Here is a 17,690-nt window from a genome sequence, read left to right on the forward strand (position 1 = left end):
GATTGGCAGTTGCCTGTGTGTGTGTGTGTGTGTGTGTGTGTGTGTTTCTGTCTGTGCATTTGTGAAAGGAAGGGGGGGGTTAAATTCAGAATAACACAATCCCCAGGGAGGAGGAAGGAAGGGACTGCGGCACAGGGCCTCTGTTTTGAGAGATAATTTATCCCTGGATAGCCGGGCTCAGAAAGAAGGGAAGGGAGGTGGCTTGGGGGCTTCCAGGTGGGCCCCTCCCTGATCACAAGGGAAAGCAGATGGGCGGCTAGTCAGGCATTTGCAGCAGCCCAGCAGCCCCACACTCCTTACCGGCCGAACTCTCAGCTGCCCTCCCTGGTTCCCACTGGATTCCAGAGAGCAACTGGTCCCAAGGGGATTATAAAAATAACAGCAAGGGAACGGCATGGAGGCGCAGTTAGGTCTGCTCAGTTTTTTTCTTGCCAGCCTCCTCCCTCCCCTCTCACTCCTTCCAAAACTGATCAAAATAGAAGCCTGGGAATGGCTTCTGGTCTCCCCCCCCCTTTGGTCGTCTTCAGCTTTTCAGAGGGGGCAAAGTTAGGTTCGTACTGGGGCCTTGGGATAGCTGTGGAATTGCTCTGCAGTTTAAATGCCATGTGGTGGGGTCGCTTTACGCGCTTCGAAATGAATGGCCAGAGACATCCTGGGCTCCCGAGTGCTTGCTGGGCATCCCTGCAGGCCGAGTGTCTTGGGGCGGGGGAGCTCTGTTTGTAAAGACTGGGTCGAGTGAGGCTCCTAGACCAGGCACACGCCTGAATAGCACTACCAGAGGGGAATAACGTTGGTGGAGTTCTTCCTGCTCTCTGAGCTGGGCTTATTTGCTTGCAGATGTTTCGTTGCCCAAGTGGGTACTACCCCCAGGGTGAGTCACTGGTGCTTACAGATGTTGGTAACTCTTTGGGGCAAAAGTCACTCAGAGGGAGAGGTGCCCCTTCTGAGAGGCGTGTGCACTCGGGGGGGTGGTAGGGCACCCTCTTACTGCGCTGTTCAAGGAATTCCCGGCCCCTGTGTGTGCCTCTCTGTGTGTGTATACTTCCAAAAACCCTTTCTCCTGACCCTTTGCACTGCTTTATTAACTCTCTTTCCCACCTTTCCTTGTTTCCTAGGCTGCTACTTTAAGTATAAAACTGAAACTTCAACCAGACCTGGAATTTGAGAAGGTAAATTCCATGCAAAATGCAGATGTCCTTGCATCGCCTTCCTGCTTCTCCCTGAAATGCTAGCTGTCTATCTGCAGGGACTGAGAACATTCAGGGTGGTTTGGCCTGGTTGGGTGGCTCCTCTGAGGTTTCTTCGTACAGTCTTTTTGATTAAAGAGAGAGTGGGGTGCCAATGCGCCTCCCCCCTCTGTGCCCTAGGTGTGCATTCCGTTGCTGCTTCAGGACAAAATAGAACTCGTCGAAGCTTACGTGGAAGGCAGCCCTGAGCTACAGCAGAGCCTCTTGCGACTCCTGGACTCGTGGTCCATGCCAGGCTTCCAGGCCAAAGACCTGGCAAGGTGAGGGGGCCGCTGGGAGGCCACCCGGGGAGGACTTCTCTCCTGGGGGAGCAGCATTCCCAATCCCACATCAGCTGAGCTCCTGCAGCTGCTAACATTCCCGAAATTCTCTCTGCAGAATGAGTAAATGTTATTTCTTCCTCATTGCTTTTATTCTTACTTTACTGTTACTTATAATTCATGTGGGGGGAGCCCCGCTTGAGCACCAGATTCCCACCTGCTGAATACTGAAAAGGTCCCCACATAAATGTGCTTCAGATCCTTGCTGCCATGTGAATTCGGTTTCAAAAGAGTGCCCGAATATGTCTACTGAGCTCCTGATGAATCAGAGCACGTTTGTGTGTGTGCATGCGCTTGTATGCACAGGGGGGGTGGGGGTATCCTTGGTTAAGTGGCTGGGAGGAATTCTGCCCTTACTCCCTCCCCAGGACCAGGGACACCTGGCGGGAGGCCCAGTGATCTTGCCGGCTGGACTGACTCCCTCCGTCTGTTTGGCTCCCTTTCAGACAGTATCAAGCCCTGCCTGGCAAGTGGCCGGAGAAGATCAACTGCAGGACGATGCATAAAGTGGCCTTCCGGTTGCTGGACAGATATAGCCTGGGCCCAGGTGGGCACATCTGGCATGTTCCATGGGAGGGAAGCCTTCATCCTGGGGACGGTTGGGAGCTGGACGAGAGAGAGAGAGAGAGAGAGAGAGAGAGAGAACTGGGTCCCGCAGTCTGAAGGGAGCAGAGAGAACAGTTTCTGCCCAGAGAGAATGCATGGCCCAACCCTGCACCCTTTTCAGGACTGAGAAACAAATGGTATTTTTCATTTGCTGGACCGATGGCCAGCCACGTATGCACTCCCTCCTGCAAATGCACTTTCAAGTATATCTTTTTTAAAAATGGAGGCTACAAATTGACTTCTGAAAAAAGCTTCAGCCTTTCAAGATTGCCAGGTCTGGTATTACCACCCGCGTTCCATTTGCTCTTCATTTTTACCATATTCACTCCGAGTGCTTCTTTAAATGCACCCACTTCAAGCTTAAGCAAGATTTTTCTTACTGCTGAGCTGAGAGCTGAATTCAAGGCCGGTGGTGGTTCAGATTTGCCCCCTCCCCCCACAATTGGCCGGGCCTTGGCCAGGCTCGCAAAGCTTGCTGAGGATGGAGGGTGCCCTGCCTGCCTGCCTGCCTGCCTGGAGTTTGCAAGCACCGCGTGTGCCTGAAGGGCCGACTCTGAGCAGCCTGGCAAGTGGCTGTGGGTCTCCCTGTGAGGTGAGCTGCTGCCAACAGCAGAGGGCAGGCGGGAGCTGCCCTGGAAGGCGGGTCTCTTTTGCATCCGCCTGGGTGAAGTGCCTGCACTCTCTGCCCCTCTCTGCTGCTGGTTTGTTGCTTGGAATCACACAGACACATGCTTCCATATTTCCAAGGGGGAGTTGACTAGCACAGCCTTCCCGGTGTTGGTCCCTCCGGATCTCTTGGGACTACAGCATCCTGCATCCTCGGCTTCAGAGCCTTAAAGAGTTCAGCACATGGCAGGGGTGAAGGACCTGGGCAGGTGGCGGAATGAGTCCTGCAGAACTGTACTTGGTCCCTTTCTCTACTTTCACTGACCCATCCTTTCTGTCTCTCCCTTCCTCCTCTCCCCCCCCCCAATAGAGCTTTGTCCCCATATTCTCAACCAGCGACACCTGGGTACTTTGAAATACTTACTCCACAAGAGATTTGTTGAGGTATGTAGTGGGAAGGGGGAGGGTGTTAAAAGGCCATGGAGGTTCCAGTGTCTTCACAGCATTGTTTTGCAATGTCTCTTGCAGAAATCCATGACGCAAGAAAACTGGGCAGATCACATCCAGGTCAGTGTGATTTTCCTCCCAGCCAGGCAGGTCTCTGTGTCCATGAGACCATCATGTGGCTGGCTTGGTTTGGGTTCAGGCCGGATGCCAAGCGGTTATTGTGGTTTGCCAGGTAGAGCTGGTGTGTCTTCCTCTACAGGGGACAGTTGGAACAAACTGTGGCTCATTGCAGGGGGTGAATCTGTCTCGGCCCTCCTGTGCTGAAGCAGATGAAACTCCTGCGTTCCAATCATCAAAAGCATGAGCCACACGTTCACTTTTTTGTGAAAAGTCCACCGGAGGCTTCCGGTCTGCAATAAATGCAGATGATGCTTTTTCTCTAATCAGAGAAGTTAATTTATCCATTCCAGCAAGTTCTGTCAACCCTACCCACCGTTCCTCCACAGTAGGTAGTGTCACCGCTTTTCCCCTCTGGGCACGCAGTAATCTCACTGGTGTGGGTTTCTTTTTTGTGGTCGGGGTCCTCTGCGTTAGACCCAGTTACATTGTCCTATGGTGTGATTATTCCAAAGTAGCCATGTGAGCGTAGACCTAAAGAGGTTACCTTGGAGGGGAACGGGAACGGGAAGCACGGGAGGGATGCTGCTCTCTGTGGAAGGTGGGAATTATGGATTGAGGGGAATCCGGTTGCATTGCCAGGCGGTGAATGTCTGCATGCATTCAGCCCACCCTCTCAAGCATCCGATCTCCACGACAGAAAGCGCTGGGGGGGGGTTTTCAGTACGGCCTTGAGAGCGATCCGAAAGAGGGAGGAAATGCCTCTGAGGAGCCTTCCATTGGTCAAACTTATTCTGTGCTGCTTTGGCCTGCAGCCAGGTGGACGCCTCAGATAAGGCTAAGGCTCTGTAGCCAAGAGCCGTCCACCGCAAAACGGGATTTGGAGAATGCAAGAGCCGAGCCTTCAGCTTATTTGTAACGCCAGGGGGATGGAGCTGGACTTGGAGGCATCTGCTCCCCCCCCCCCACTCAGCCCCAGCCCCAAAAGCACACCCAGCCACTGAGGCAGCTCAGCAGCAGGAGGGAGGGGGCTGTGCTGGGTCTTCCGCCTTGCTTCTGTTAACGAGGGGACTGTCAACTAATCCTCTTCCTCGGCCTAAAAGGAGCAGAGCGGGGCAGGTTGCCCAGAGCCCCGACTGCAGACCCCAACTGGTGGGGGGAATTCCCCCCCCCCAGAGTGCGGATGGGCCAGGAATCCAAGCTGCCCAGGCACCTTCCTGTTGCTGCCTCTGCTCCTGCCTCCCTCCCAGGGCGGGTGCAGATGCAGCCTCCTGCCACTGGGCGCAATGGGAGGGCGGAGCTGCCAGGTCTCATTCCTGAGATACCTCCAGACACCTGAAGGGGTGGCGCTCCTGTGGGAGCGGGAACAAATGACTCAGTGGCCCCAGGTGAAGAAAAGAGCTGCCAGGGGGCTGTGGACTGCCCCCCCCCAGCCCTAGAGGGCAAGAGGGACTGGGACAGAGCCAAAGGGAAGGAGAAGGCTCTTTGCCCAGAGAGAAGTGACGCTTTGCAGAGAAAGGCCGGAAAAGAGCCGGCTGGGCCAGGGGGACGAGCCCTGGGTGGAAGGCAAAGTGAAACTGTTGTGCCTGCCTGGGGGTGGGGGTGGGGGGTGGGAGGCGGACTGGAGGTCCCTTCAGGCAGGCTTCTGGCCCCAATGGGACTGCGGCCTTCCCATATCCTCCTCCTCCTCCTCCTCCTCCTCCTCCTCCTCCTCCTCCTCCTCGTGCTTGGCATCTCGTGGGCGGCGGCCTTCTGTTTCCACCTTTTAAGCCCTCCAAGTAATTCCTGTGCATTAGCCACATCCTCCTCCTGGGCTTCCCTCCTTGGAGGGGGGTGTCCTCCCCCCCCCTTCATCTTCGCCAGAGGCCGTGGAGGCCATTTGGCTTGTTGGCTTGGAGCCAGCGCTCCCCCCCATGCTGCCCCCCCCAGCTGGCTCCTCTCCTGTTCCTCCTTCCCAGGTTGCACAAGGCCTGCTGCCTCAGCAGCTCCACAGGGAACAGGCCAGGTTCCCACACGTTACCTGTAGCTGGAGAGAGGAATGTGGCCCAGCCGGTGTTTTGCCTCCGGTGCCGAACCCATAAAACAAAACTGGAATGGTGGGAAAGGCAGATGCAGGGCTCCAATTTCAGACTTGCCTGCTTGTTGAAAATCCCACACAGAAAGGCGGAAGGAGAGGAGATGCCCTCCGTCCAGGGAGGACGAGCAGGAGAAGAACAACGAATGTTCCTGGGCTACTCTTCCTCCTAAAGAAGTGGGGAGTGCTGGCTGGGGCCAGGGGGTGGTGGGTGGAGGCTTCAGGAAAATGGTGACATATTTTAAAACAATAAATACTAAACAAAAAATAATAAATACTAAAACAGCTTTCCGTAAAAGCATAAATCAAAATGTGTGGCAAACAGGTCTAAAAGCGGTGGAGAAGGTCCTGGCCTTCCCTTTCCCTCGTGGCTGGGTTGGGCGTCCCCCCCCCACAAATGCCTGTCTACCACCCAGGGAGGGAAGTCTTGGCCTTTGCCTTCCCTGACCCAGGGCAGCTCTGGGTCTCGCCTGCATACCTGGGAGATTTGACTCCCAAAGGCTCCGTGGGCTGCACCGCCTGAGGCCGGTGGGACAGGGCTGCCTCCCAGCCCCCGGGCATCCCCCTCTCCTCTCTCTGCTTTCCAGGGCATCGTCCAGGACAACCGGTGGCTGCAAGAGCAGCTGGTGCAACTCCTGGCCCGTTATGCTGGCCTGCGGGTAGCTGCCCAGTGGGCCCGGCACTACAGCCTCCTCAGGGACAGTTTGCCGCCTGGCCTGGCAGACAGGATGGAGGAGCCGGCCGGCCTGGAGAGGTAGGGAGACAGCAAGCGGGGGGGGGAGGGGGGCTGTCCTTGCATGGCAGAATCAGCTACAGGCTCCCTGGATGCCAGGCTAGGAAATCAAAAATGAAGATCTGCCAGAAACGTGTCTTGGAAAGGGACAAAATCGCTGAGTCTGCCTCATTCCTCCACTCTTCCAGCCCCTTGGAGAGGGACCCTCTGGGTGGGGGGTGGGGGGGGTGAGGGGTTCTTAGCTTCCGTGTCTCCCAGACCTAGAACAAGAGGGGAGCCGAGGAAGTCCCAACTAGGTCTGAGGCATCCCAAGACGTTTCTTCTGCAGGAAAGGGGGCAAAATGGCAAAGAGTGACACTTGGAGCATAACACTCCGTCTTCAGATGGGGGCACCAAGTTGCCAAGAAGCCGACTTGCAAGGAAAAATCTAGCCTGCTAATTTTCTGCTTACAGGGTTTTTTTTTTCAAAACGGCAAGCCTTTTCAGAAATAGCTTCTTGACATGCACTTGGAAGGAGGATGCTGTGTTCCGCCGCCTCCTTAGACCGAAGGGAAACAATCTTTGGTGCCCCCACCTGCAAGGCCAAGGTGCCTCCTGGGCTGCCTCTTAATGCTGCTTGTGGCTGCACACAATTTCTCCCACCATTTTCGCTCTGGGACCTGTTTATGAGTGGAGGGAATGTCTTCCTTCTGTTTTTTTAAAAGAAGCCCCTCCTCCTGCCCCCCCCCCAGGGACGATGCTTCAGAACAGACCCCTTGGGACACCACAAAGGACGGCTGCTATCAGCTCCCCGTGCCAAGGGGAGACATCCTTGTCTTATCAACCTGGGAAGAGGTGATGGCGTGCCAGCAACAGGTGCTCCAGGTGAGGACTTCCCTTCTCTGGGGCTTTTTTCCTGGCTTAAAAGATCCCCTGGGTGTTTCCCTAGTTTCACCAAGTCACTTAATCGGGGCTGGTGGCCAAGGATGCCCTTTCTTGACGTGCCCAAGCGGGGAGACCCCCTCCCCAACCTTTGGGAAGGGCTGACCATGCCAGCCATGCTTTTCAAGAACTCTGGGGGGCCCCTGTGGCCCTTCCGTCCACAGGCCCCACAGAGGGGGGAAAATGTGCTTCTGGTGTTGCAGCTTGGCGTGGGTCTCAACAACCGGCTGACTGAACGTCACCTAGGGAGGAAGGAATAAAAATGGCTGTAGATAGGGAGACCCAACCGTGGCAATTTGAAGACTTATAGACCTCAACTCCCACGTAGCTAAGAAAGGTGGTTGTTAAAGGAATCGTGCTGGATTTTAAATCATGTGGCCACAATTGAGCCACCTGTAAAAGGAGAACTGCCCTTACCTCTACGAAGAGCCTCCCCCGGGGTTCCAGAGGAACAGCCAGGTTGTCGAGGAAGCTGTCCAGATGCACAAATGTCACCCCGCAGAGCTGGCGCCAGTCGTGCCAATAAACGGAGACCTCCAGCTCCCGAGACTGCAGGGTGAAGGGAAGAGAGATCAGCATTGCTCGGAAAAGGATCCGTTCTCCGACATCCTGATTGCAGCACCGGTTTCTCAACAGGGCGCCAGACATGCGCGCTGCAGTGACGGTGGCCGTGGACTACCCCCTGGGGGTTGGCCGGGGACATTGGTTGCTAGTCCTCAGAACTGCAGGGTGTTGTTGAGCCTGCCTCCCTGGTCAGGGACAAATTCACCCCATCCTCAACTTGCAACCACAGCCGCCTTAACACTTAACGTGTGACTTAACAATGGTCTTGCTTAGCAGTGGAAATGTTGTCACTCGTAAGTCAAGGACGACTCATATAGAAACTCTATGTTTGCTCCAAAGTGGATTGCGGTTTCTTCCTATCTAAGTGAGGATGCACACTTACTTGCTCCAAGTCAACAGCGAAAGTCTGGTTCCACGCTTGCCGACCAACCGGCCCCCAGTTTGTCTGACCCACAACTTTGTTGTCGACCTTGAGAACAGCAAAGACATCTCCTGCCAACAGAAGAAAAAAGAAGGGGTGACGTTGGATCTTTGGGGGTCTCCTTGGGAAGAGACTGTGCCAAGCCCCCTAACAGTAAAAACAGTCATACATGCAGTCCCGTACCGTACAGTCCCGTACCTACAGTAGCATACAGTACCGTACAGAACCACGTACCGTACATACAGTGACATACGTATAGTGCTGTACAGTACCGTATGTACACTACCGTACAGTGCCGTACGTACACTACCGTACATGCAGTATCATACAGTGCTGTATGTACAGAACTGTACCGTACAGTCCTGTATGCACAGTACCGTACAGACCCACGTACCGTACATGCAGTGCTGTATGTACAGTCCCATGCCATACAGTACTCCTACCACCACCACCACCACCACCACATCTCTGGGGCAGTGTCCAGGGCTCGCGAGATAACCCGCCCACTGTTCCTCGTCCACAGCCTGGCCAGGTCGTTGGCATCGACATGGAATGGCGCCCCTCGTTCAGCACCATTGGAGGGAAGCCGCGGGTCTCCATTGTTCAGCTGGCGATTTGGGGCCACGTCTTCCTCTTGGACATAATGCAGCTGCTCCAACAGGGGGAACAGGGGGCGCCGGCTGCCCTCTGTGGCTTCTTCCAGACTCTTCTGGCCGACCCAGCCATCGTGAAGCTAGGCAAGTGGCGTCTTGTGCACAGGGTCCCTCCCCGAGGGCCCCTTCAGGTGGCCAGCGCTGTTTCAGCCGGAGTTAGGCTGCCTCCGCTTTCTGATTGGACTGGCCTTTCCTTTGGGCTCTGCGGCAGCCAAATTCAGAGGCAAACCCGAGCCGGGCTTTGTGTTTCTCTGCAGGCTACGGGATGTCAGGAGACCTGCGTAACCTCATGGCAACCTGTAGCATTTCCAGAGATGTGGACCTGCAACTCTGTGGAATTCTGGACCTCCATCTGATACATCAAAAGGTCAGGAGAGAAAGTGGAATTTCTGGCCCATGGAGAAAAAGTCTGCTTTGTCCCACAAGGAAAGAAACCCCTCCCCCCCACACCCCAGTGCTGAGTGCATCGGGCTCTCTCTGTGCCCACCCTGGGGCACATCAGGGCAATCCTGAGCTTTTCAGAAATGCTATACAGGCTCTATGGCCTGATCTTCTTTGGGAAACCCCTCCCCTCCATTTTTCAGCCTCTCCAAACCTGGAAATGCAGCTTCCCAAGATTTGGCCCAAATCCAGGGTTAGGGAGGCACCCAGACGCTGCCTCCACCTCACCTTCCTTCCTTCCTTCCTTCCTTCCTTCCTTCCTCCCTCCCTCCCTCCCTCCCCCCCCTCCCTCTCCAGTTGCCCAAGTGCTCCAAGAAGAGCTGCCAGCCACCACTGGACCCCTGGCAGGCGAAGAACAAGGCCTGGCGGAGCAGGCCACCCGAGAAGGGGCTCAGCCTGCTAGTGCAGGAGGTCCTGGGCAGGCCCCTCAACAAGACAGAGCAGCTGTCTAACTGGGAGAAGAGGCCCCTTCGGGAGACGCAAATCCTTTACGCAGGTCTGGCTTCCTTACCCCCTTTTGAGCTGAGCAACCAGACCAAGAGGGCACCTTAGTGGGGTGCAGGGACAAGAACCTGTTTCTGCCTCAGCTTCTCTGCCCCACGAGTTGACGCTGCCCTACCTCGCAGGGCTGTCGTGAGGTTTAAAGAGAAGAGAGACGGAAGGCTAAGCCTGACTTGATAGCAGCCCTGACCGTGGTGCCTTTCTGCAGCCTCTGATGCCTACTGCTTGCTGGAGGTGTATGCAAAGTTCTTGAAGGACCCGGCTGCCTTCGGCCTGAGCTCCGATGTGCTGGTGGTGGGGATGAGGAAGGCGGGAGAGAGCCCCAAGGCGAAAGCAAGGAAGCCGCCCAGGAAGCAGGAGGTGGGTAAGACTGAATCCAGAAAAGGGAGGCCTCCGCTGGGTAAGTCGCCCCCCGAGCTCCGTGCTGGTGAATCTGTGGGCCGACCCTGGGCTTGTCCCTTGACCAGCAATGTTTGGGGCTCTCTTCCTCCTGTGGGGTTCTTGCGTCACGGAGACCCGACGTGGCAAAGGGGATCAGCACCAAGTCTCCCCTTTGGCGAAATGGGGCTAGACCCCGGATGGGCCCATCTCCCCCTGCAGAGGCCAGCATCTGTCCTGGAAGAGGCCCCCAGAGCTTCAGTTGGCATCCTGGTGCAAGACTTCCGCGTGGTCTGCGACAACATGCTGCAGGGCCTGGGGCGATCCCTGCGCTGCCTCGGGGTGGACGTCCGGATCCTGGGGAACAATGATGAGCACCGGAGGGCAGCCGAGGTTGGTGGCCGTTGGGCCAAGAGGGAAAACGGGCCCAGCCTTCTGTCTCTGGCCTCGGATGGGTGTGGCTCCTCCTCAGGCAGGCGGCGTTGGCCCTACCTTGAGGCTGGCAGGGCAATCCGGGCTCCGGGCTCAATCCAGCCGTCCAAGGGAGGGCAGAGGCCCTGGGGCTGAGCGCAGAGATGAGCTTGGTTCAGACCTGGCCCCTCAGCCATTCCATCCCCTTCTCCTTCCCGGAAGGAGGTCCTGTTTCTCTGGAGACCGGGCGGTTGGCTTCCTAGTGCTGCCCCAAGGCCGGGGTCTTTGAGCCAGTCAAAGAGTTGCCGCGCTTGTGGTCTCACGTAGAGGAAGGGGCAGAGAGCACTGCTCCCCCAGAAGTGAAGGGTTGCCCAAAGTAAGTCTGGCTTTTGTTGATTCCTTTCCAGATTGCCAGGGAAGAGAATCGAGTGATTTTAACCTCTGGCTTTCCATTTCATTCGGTGAGTGTGCAGAGGGGCGAGAGGACGGTGGGTTCCTGAGCTCCTCCGTCCCCCAGTAACTCCTGGAAAACACCCTCCCCCCCCCCGGTCTCTGCGGTGGAAGGTCACCGTAGACTTCTCTCCTGTGGCTCCAGGATTTTCACGGTGTGGAAGCTGGAGATTGTCCCTTCCTGTTTTGTGATCAGGCTGGAATTCCAGCCAGGAGCTTCCAGGCCGCCCTGCAATTTCTCTCCTTCACCAGCTCTTCTCTCTCGGTCGCAGTGGGATCTCCAGGAACCCTTCTTGCCAACCAGACCCTCCCTTGCTTTTCCACAGCTGCGGTCCCAAGTAGGCGAAGGTCAGTGTTTCTCGGTCAGCTGCTTGGAGAAGGCCAGGGACCAAGCCCTGCAGGTCCTGAAGCACTTCAACGTCCGGGTGGCCCTGGCTGATCTTTTCAGCCGCTGCCAGGTAAGATGGCCAGAGCCTCCCTGCCCTCTCCCTCCGGCACGCCCTTTCCCAGGTCTTTGGGCTTCTTGCAGCTTTTTCTGTTCTCCTCCTCCTCCTCCTCCTCCTCCTCCTCCTCCTCCTCCTCGTGCTTGTGGGAGGGAGGCTGAGTACTGAGCAGACGGGCAAGAGCCGTTCTGCTGGGAGAGCAGGTGGCCATCTGAAGAAGGCGAGGTGGAAGGGAGCAGTCCCTAGGATCTGCTGGGAGGAGGGCAGTTCAGCCCCACAGAAAAGGAACGGCTTAGGGAGCACCTGTGGGGGGGCCCACATTTTGCTTGCAAAGCCGTTTCCTCTTCCTGGCAAGGAGGGGATTCCAGGAGCACCTTTCTCAGACTTGTTTGGCCTGTGGAGGAAATGGACTGCCACCTCCCTGGCCCTTCCCCCTTCCGGTCTCTTTCCTCTGTTTCTTCCTCGTGGCTTGGAGGGGAGGGGAACGTTCGCTCTGGGGGCAGGGCAGGGGGTCTGCGGGGCCCGTGTGAGTCCTTCTGTGTGGCTGCGAATGGGCCTCAGGCTCGGTGCTCCTTAGTTGCGCCTGTCCCCTTGTGGGATCCTGTACTGTACAAATGCCTCATTTCCATCCTGTTTTTCCGCCAGGGGGATCAAAGCAGGGGGGGGCCTTCTGCCCTTCTTATGTGCAGCGGTCCTAAAGCATCTCTGCCACCGGTGGGCTGGGGCGGGAGGGAGCTTGCGGAGGGACTGGGGAGGCCGTCTCCTGCAGAATGTAGGCAAGAGCCGGCACCTTGTTTCCCGGCAAGACCGTCCGTCTTGGATGTGGGGTGTGGTGGGAATGGGGGCACTTGAGGACTTCTTCAGCCCCAGAGAGCAGCTCTGGAGTGGAGCCGTGCCCCGTGTGGGAGACGAGGGGCTTGCTCAGGCGGGCTCCTTTCCAAAGCAGCCTTTCTGCTGCGTTTCCCCTCTGCATTCCACGCAGAAGCCTCCTGAACGAAGAGGGAGAAAGAGCGGGGGGGGGGTACAGTTGGACCCTGGCCGGGATCTCATCAGCGGTAGCTGCCTTGCGGAGCGCTGCTGCCTGGTTCCCACAGACGGTCTGTTTTCCTGCCAAGATCTCAGTATCTTCAGAAATCTAGCGGAGCATGAAGGTCACCACTAGGGAAGAAGGACACCCCCCACCCTGCCTTCTGCTTTTCCCTAACAAGCTCTGGGCTGCCCCCCTCGGAGCCCCAAAGGCTTGAGCGAGGGGGGCAGGCCCAAATACAGTACACGCCTCTCCTCGTCTTGCTCAGAATTGCCTCCCTGGGCAGTGGAGGAGTTTGGCTTCCATCTGGCCTGCTTGCTTCTTACCTTACCTGAGGCCGTCCAAAGATGGCTGGGGAGTCAAAAGCCCAGGTGGGGAAGGCTCCCCTTTGGGACGGAGCCCTGCGGGTTAAAAGGAGCCAGAGCGATCGGAGCGGGCGTTCTTCTCTCCGGATGGCCTCCCGGGCCTTTTCTGCCCAGCCTCCCATCTTTCTTGGAGGATGCAGTTGCCGAGAAGGAAGGAAGGTGGCTCCTTCCTTCCATCCCTGGGAACACGGCAGGATCTTCCCTGCCATGGATCCCTCCCCTCCCCCAGTGGGAAAGGGCCCCACAGAGTTCCCAGGCTGGGAAGGGCGGCTGGCAGGTTCTCCTCCGCTCCCCCCCTCCTGGTTATCTGAGGTCGTGGACTCCAGTGCTTGCTTGCGGATTCGAACAAGGGCTTGCTTGAATAGGAAGGCCTTTTCTTTCCCTGGAGGAGAATGGCCGGGGCCTTGCGGAGAGGGAGCGGGTGCCCTTTCCAGGCACCCCTTCTCTGGGGATGGTTCAGTGAGCGCCAGTGGGGCTGGGGGCTCGAATCTCAGCGGGTCCGTCTGCCCTGAGAGGTGGCACCCAGGCAGCTTCGTGGCTTCCGCAGCTTGCTGGCCCCTCGTGCCCGGTGGGGCAGACTTGCCGTGCAGCCATTCCCTTTCGCAGGGGTGTTTTTGAAAGGGGTCTCCCCAATTGTGGGGTTTCCTTCCCAGCAGCAAGATCTGCACGGCAGCCCCTGGCGCTGTCCTCCCTCCGGGAGATTTGCGGGGGCCTCGGGGCAGAGAGAACCGGGGAAGCCCACCCAGGAGGCCCTGGCCCCTCTTCCGCGCTCTCCCTGTGGGACAGAGAGTGGAGGTTGGCAGGGGCGGGCCAGGCGGCCCTTGTGCAGATGTCATTGGCAGCTGTTTTAATATGCTGCTGCTGCTGACCTGCCGTCCCCGGGCAGATCTTCGGGTGCTGGTTACCTTCGCACGAGCCCTGCTGGCCTTCAAAGGCAGGCAGCGGAGGGGGGCCTCCTTCCCTGCCCAGTGGGCCAGCCAGAGCCTCTTCATATTTCCCCCAGATTCCTTGCAATCCTTATTTTTCACAGTCTGGGCTTCCCTTCTCTCGCCAGTTTCCCAGGAGGGCTGTTGGAGGGCGAGGATTTCTCACGATAGCAGAGCGGCCAGAGCCTGCCGTGCCCTCGGGCCCCACAGTGGGGCTGTCGGCACTCAACTGCTCAGATAGCGGGGGGGGGCAACCTCCCCAAACCGGCTTGCTGAGGCAAAGGTGCCTTTTCTGCCAGCGGCGAGGGAGGCGGCTCCTGCTGGCCCTGCGGTAGGCTCCCTGTTTAGAGCCCGCAGGGAGGAGGGCCTCGGCTGGGGGTGGCGAGTCAGGCACTGAGTCGCAGGCAGTGGGGTCGGGGGAGTCAGGAGCTGCCGTGCACCAACTCAGCCCTCTGGCTCACCTCAAAGGAGTACTGGGGAAGTGGGCTGAGTGGCCCTTCTGTGCCCCTTCTGGGGACCATGATACTGAGCGCTGTCTTCCCGGAATGGATCATGTGCTGAGTTTCCAGGGCCCGTCCCTGCTCCATGATCTGTTCGTGCGCGGGAGAGTTCTCACGCTAAAAATACCCTCTTGTCAGTGATAAGAGAAAACTTGGGGGAGGCATGGAACTATCCCTGCACTAGGAGGAAAATGCTGCTGCGCTGCTGCTAAAAATATGTGGGTATCTCAGACACGGGAAAGGAGGTTGGGGCGCCAGTTCTGAACCCTCATCCCGTGTGTAAAGTTGCAGCCCTTCCCCAAAGTCGGGCGGAACCACGCTGGGGGCATTACGGGCATTTTGCTGCCGGCTGCTTCTCTCCCACCAATGCTGGTCAAAGGGGCTTCAGCAGTTATATGCCTGGACATCTGGCCAATCAGAATGCTCCCTCAGCCTCCAGGGACTGCCTAGCATGCCTGGGAACACCCCAGCCCCTTTCCTAGGCACCCCGTGCAAGCTCTCTTTCTCCTCTCCAGCATCCGAAAGGGAGGCTCTGCTTCCGAGGCAGGTGCTGCAGCGGGAGGGAGGTCGGCCGTTTGGCCTCAGCTGGGAATCTGTGGCAAGCACTGCTCATCTGGGCACAGAAGGGCATCCCCACCCAGCACTCAGCATCCAGGGCTTGAGCTGTGGGGCTAGGAGCCGGTCTCTTGTAAGCAAAGCAGAGCCCCATTCCAGTGGGGTGTGTGTGTGTAAACGGCGCTTTGGTTAGTGGCACCTGATGGGCATCCCATCTCCTCTGCCTGGGGGGGGGGCAGGCGCTGCTTTGCAACCGGGCCTCCCTCCTGCATCCTTGCTGCTGGCCTCTGGCCCGGCTGCTGTGGGTCAGATTAACCTCTTGGTCTCTTCCTGACCTAATAAAATCTTGTGTCTTAGTTGGAATGATTAACTGGCCATTGGGAAATGCTGAAGACGGGTGGGGGGAACAGACACGACTGATGACAGTGTAATCTCCCTCCACCATAACAGAAAACCCTGCTGGCCTAGTAGCCCTTTCAGAACCTCGGGAAGGCCCGGCTGGGGAGGTGGGCTCCCCGGAGGACGGGACCTAGCCTTGGGAGAGCCACTCGCCTGCAGCTGATGCCATCCCAGGCCCACAACCCGCTTTGGGTGCAGAGGGAGCACTTCTTAGCGCATTGCGCCTCCTGCCCAGGGCCCGAGCACCGGCTGCCTCGGATCCTCTTTCCTGGAAGGGCTCCTGCTGGGCCTCCCCACCATTGCCCCTCCCTTGCATAGCCAGGGCTGGGTCCTCTGCCCTCTCCACTGAGCTGGGAGGCAAAGGCCAGCTGTTTCCAGTTTCCTCCCCTTGAACTTGAGTTCAGGAGTCATCCTCAGCTGGAGGGGTGACGGGGGTATGTGCGTGGAGAACCAGGGGCCGGAGCTGCTCCCGTGCAGCATGAAGGATATAAAAGGAACGGAAAATTGCTCCCAATCCGGAAGTCTGGCCTTCTCTGAAATGTTCTCACAGAATCGCTTCTCTCTTTAGCTAGAGTCACGGGAGAGCAGGGCGCTCTGGGAATGCGCCTGGGGGCTTCCCAGGGCCCGCGTGGAGCAGCCTGGGGTCCGATCCGGCTTGCCCCACTTCCGTGAGTCCCAGCGAATAGGGAAGGGGCCTCTGCATTCAGAGTGGGTCTGTCTCAGGGGGGGTGTGGTCACTGGGGCGTGCAAGGTAGCTGCACGGGCAGGACCCGGATGCATCCCTCATAGATGGGCAGCTGCTGTGCGAGGCACACTTGGCGCTTGGAGGACAGAGGCCTTGGCAAATGCCCAGGCATGCGGTCCGGCCAGTGGGCTTCAGTGGGGGAAGAAAGACTACAGGGCCCAGAGGCTTGACCAAGGTTGGTGGGCTGGACTATAGGGGGAGCCCCAATCCATCCCTGCAGGGACCTTCCACCCATTGCTGCGTTGCTGTTGCTGTGACGGGGGGGGGGAATCTGGTGTGGATGCAGCCAGTGAGGCCCGGACCCTCCGTCAGGAATGCTGCCCCTGAGGAGCCTGGCAAAGGGAGCACCCCCCCCCCGAAAGGAGCTGGGGCAATATGTGAAAAAGAAGAATTAGACCCTGAAACGTGAACCATTGACTGGCACCACAAAGTGGCTATTTTTAAGGTTCCCCCCCAACTTTCACTTGTTCTGATCAGCTCTGCCCCTCCCAAAATTAGTCCCTTGCTGGGGGAACCTGTTTGTGGCCGGGCACAAGGCTGCTGCTTCTGAGTCCACCTTGCAAGGCCATTCTGGGCTGGCCTCTTCCCAGCCAGGCCAGCCCTGTGAGTGTTGGCTTCAGGTCAGCCTGGAGGAAGGGTGGGTGGGGGAGGGTGGGCTAGGGATCCTCGAAGAGATGCCATCTGTGGAAACTCCCTGCTAGGTGGGAAATCCGTAGTGTTGGCTGGAGGCAAAATCTGCTCTCCCAGCTTTGTGTGTTGGGGCAAATGCAGCCTGGGGGCAGGAGGGTGGGCTAGAGTTGGGGTTGAGGGGAAAAGACTTCCTCCCCTCTGCTGCCCGCCAGCCAGCCAGCCAGCCTCCCTCCCTCCCTCCCTCCCTCTTTTTTCAAAAGGTCCTCCCTCCCTTGGGCTTCCCAGGTCTTTGTCTGCTAGCAAGGCCCGCAGAAGCGAGCAGCTCCCCCCCTCTTCATTCCCACACTCGTAATTGCTGGGTCACAAGGGGCCCAAAGTGATGGGGACAGAGCAGCAGGCAGAGGGTTTTTTTGAGTGGTGTGGGGGGGAAGTTGCTGCATTTCTTTCCAAGCTTCTTCTAGGAAGGTTCCCGTGGGCAGTGATTCCTGCACTGACCCAGTTTCTCCTGGGCTGCCCCCAAAGACCCAGCTGCCCAGAGCGTCCTCCCCACGCTTTTCGGTGGAAAGGCAGCCCTTGGTGGATGAACTGGCTGGAAGGGTCTTTGGGACTCTAATTGGGGAAAGGGGAGTTTGGAATTTAGAGGCAGTTTTGTGAAAGGGCTGCTAGAACCTTCTGGTGCTGGAAGGCTTCATCTTAAAAGGGGCTTTTCCCCTCCTTCTCGCCCTTCTAGATGTTGGCGGGCCCTGGAGGAGCTCCCCCAGCCCCCTCCTTCCCCGCCTGCCACCCTGTTTCCCCACCCGGATTTCTCTAGTTCCGGCGTTGGGGGGGGTGTCCCAGCCTGACGATGGGAGCCTTTGTGACCCACCCCCCTCCTGTGGCCAGAGGGGTCTTGACTGGCAGGAGAGGAGACCCGCCCCTTGCCCTCCAGGCCCCTCTGCGCCTCCTGCCTTGGGAGGAGGTTGGAGGCAAGCCGATTCCGCCCAAGGGAGCCCCTCCCTCCGGCAGCAGAAGTCTGGGAAGGTGTCCTCAGGTTGCCTCCTGCAGCGGCGGTGGAGGAGGAGGAGGAGGAGGGATTCCCACGCCTCCTCACAGGGAGCATCCCAGGGCCAAACTTCTCACGGCAGCCCTGGCACTTTGCATACACGGAAGAGCATGGCCTGTTTCCCAGGGTTCTCCGCAGGCTTTCTTTCTTTCCCGCGGGAGCTCCTGG

General features: G+C 57.9%; 2 protein-coding genes across 5 annotated transcripts in view; one reads left to right on the forward strand and one right to left on the reverse strand.

Moving 5' to 3' along the window:
- The window catches only part of FAM166A (family with sequence similarity 166 member A), a 30,426-nt gene that overhangs the window by 10,011 nt on the left and 2,725 nt on the right, over positions 1–17,690 (reverse strand). The window contains exons 2-3 of the mRNA XM_039344938.1: positions 8,018–8,127; positions 7,489–7,620 (exon numbers count right to left, since the gene is read on the reverse strand). The gene's annotated coding sequence lies outside the window, so the exon portion shown is untranslated. The remainder of the gene's footprint in view (positions 1–7,488; positions 7,621–8,017; positions 8,128–17,690) is intronic.
- Positions 1–17,690, forward strand: part of EXD3 (exonuclease 3'-5' domain containing 3) — a 34,339-nt gene that overhangs the window by 5,847 nt on the left and 10,802 nt on the right. For all 4 annotated transcript variants that reach the window (XR_005556888.1, XM_039344914.1, XM_039344912.1 and 1 more), the window contains exons 6-19: positions 1,116–1,169; positions 1,368–1,507; positions 2,014–2,114; positions 3,150–3,223; positions 3,308–3,346; positions 6,005–6,171; positions 6,882–7,014; positions 8,580–8,793; positions 8,967–9,076; positions 9,448–9,646; positions 9,860–10,011; positions 10,252–10,422; positions 10,848–10,901; positions 11,217–11,348. Coding sequence is in view for 3 of the 4 variants with exons in the window: in XM_039344914.1 (XP_039200848.1) it covers positions 1,116–1,169; positions 1,368–1,507; positions 2,014–2,114; positions 3,150–3,223; positions 3,308–3,346; positions 6,005–6,171; positions 6,882–7,014; positions 8,580–8,793; positions 8,967–9,076; positions 9,448–9,646; positions 9,860–10,011; positions 10,252–10,422; positions 10,848–10,901; positions 11,217–11,348 (1,740 nt within the window). In the remaining variant the exon portion in view is untranslated. The remainder of the gene's footprint in view (positions 1–1,115; positions 1,170–1,367; positions 1,508–2,013; positions 2,115–3,149; positions 3,224–3,307; positions 3,347–6,004; positions 6,172–6,881; positions 7,015–8,579; positions 8,794–8,966; positions 9,077–9,447; positions 9,647–9,859; positions 10,012–10,251; positions 10,423–10,847; positions 10,902–11,216; positions 11,349–17,690) is intronic.

This window comes from Crotalus tigris, unplaced genomic scaffold (genome assembly GCF_016545835.1).
Source record: "Crotalus tigris isolate CLP2741 ecotype Arizona unplaced genomic scaffold, ASM1654583v1 scf7180000017940.1788314, whole genome shotgun sequence".
NCBI classification, from domain to species: domain Eukaryota; kingdom Metazoa; phylum Chordata; class Lepidosauria; order Squamata; family Viperidae; genus Crotalus; species Crotalus tigris.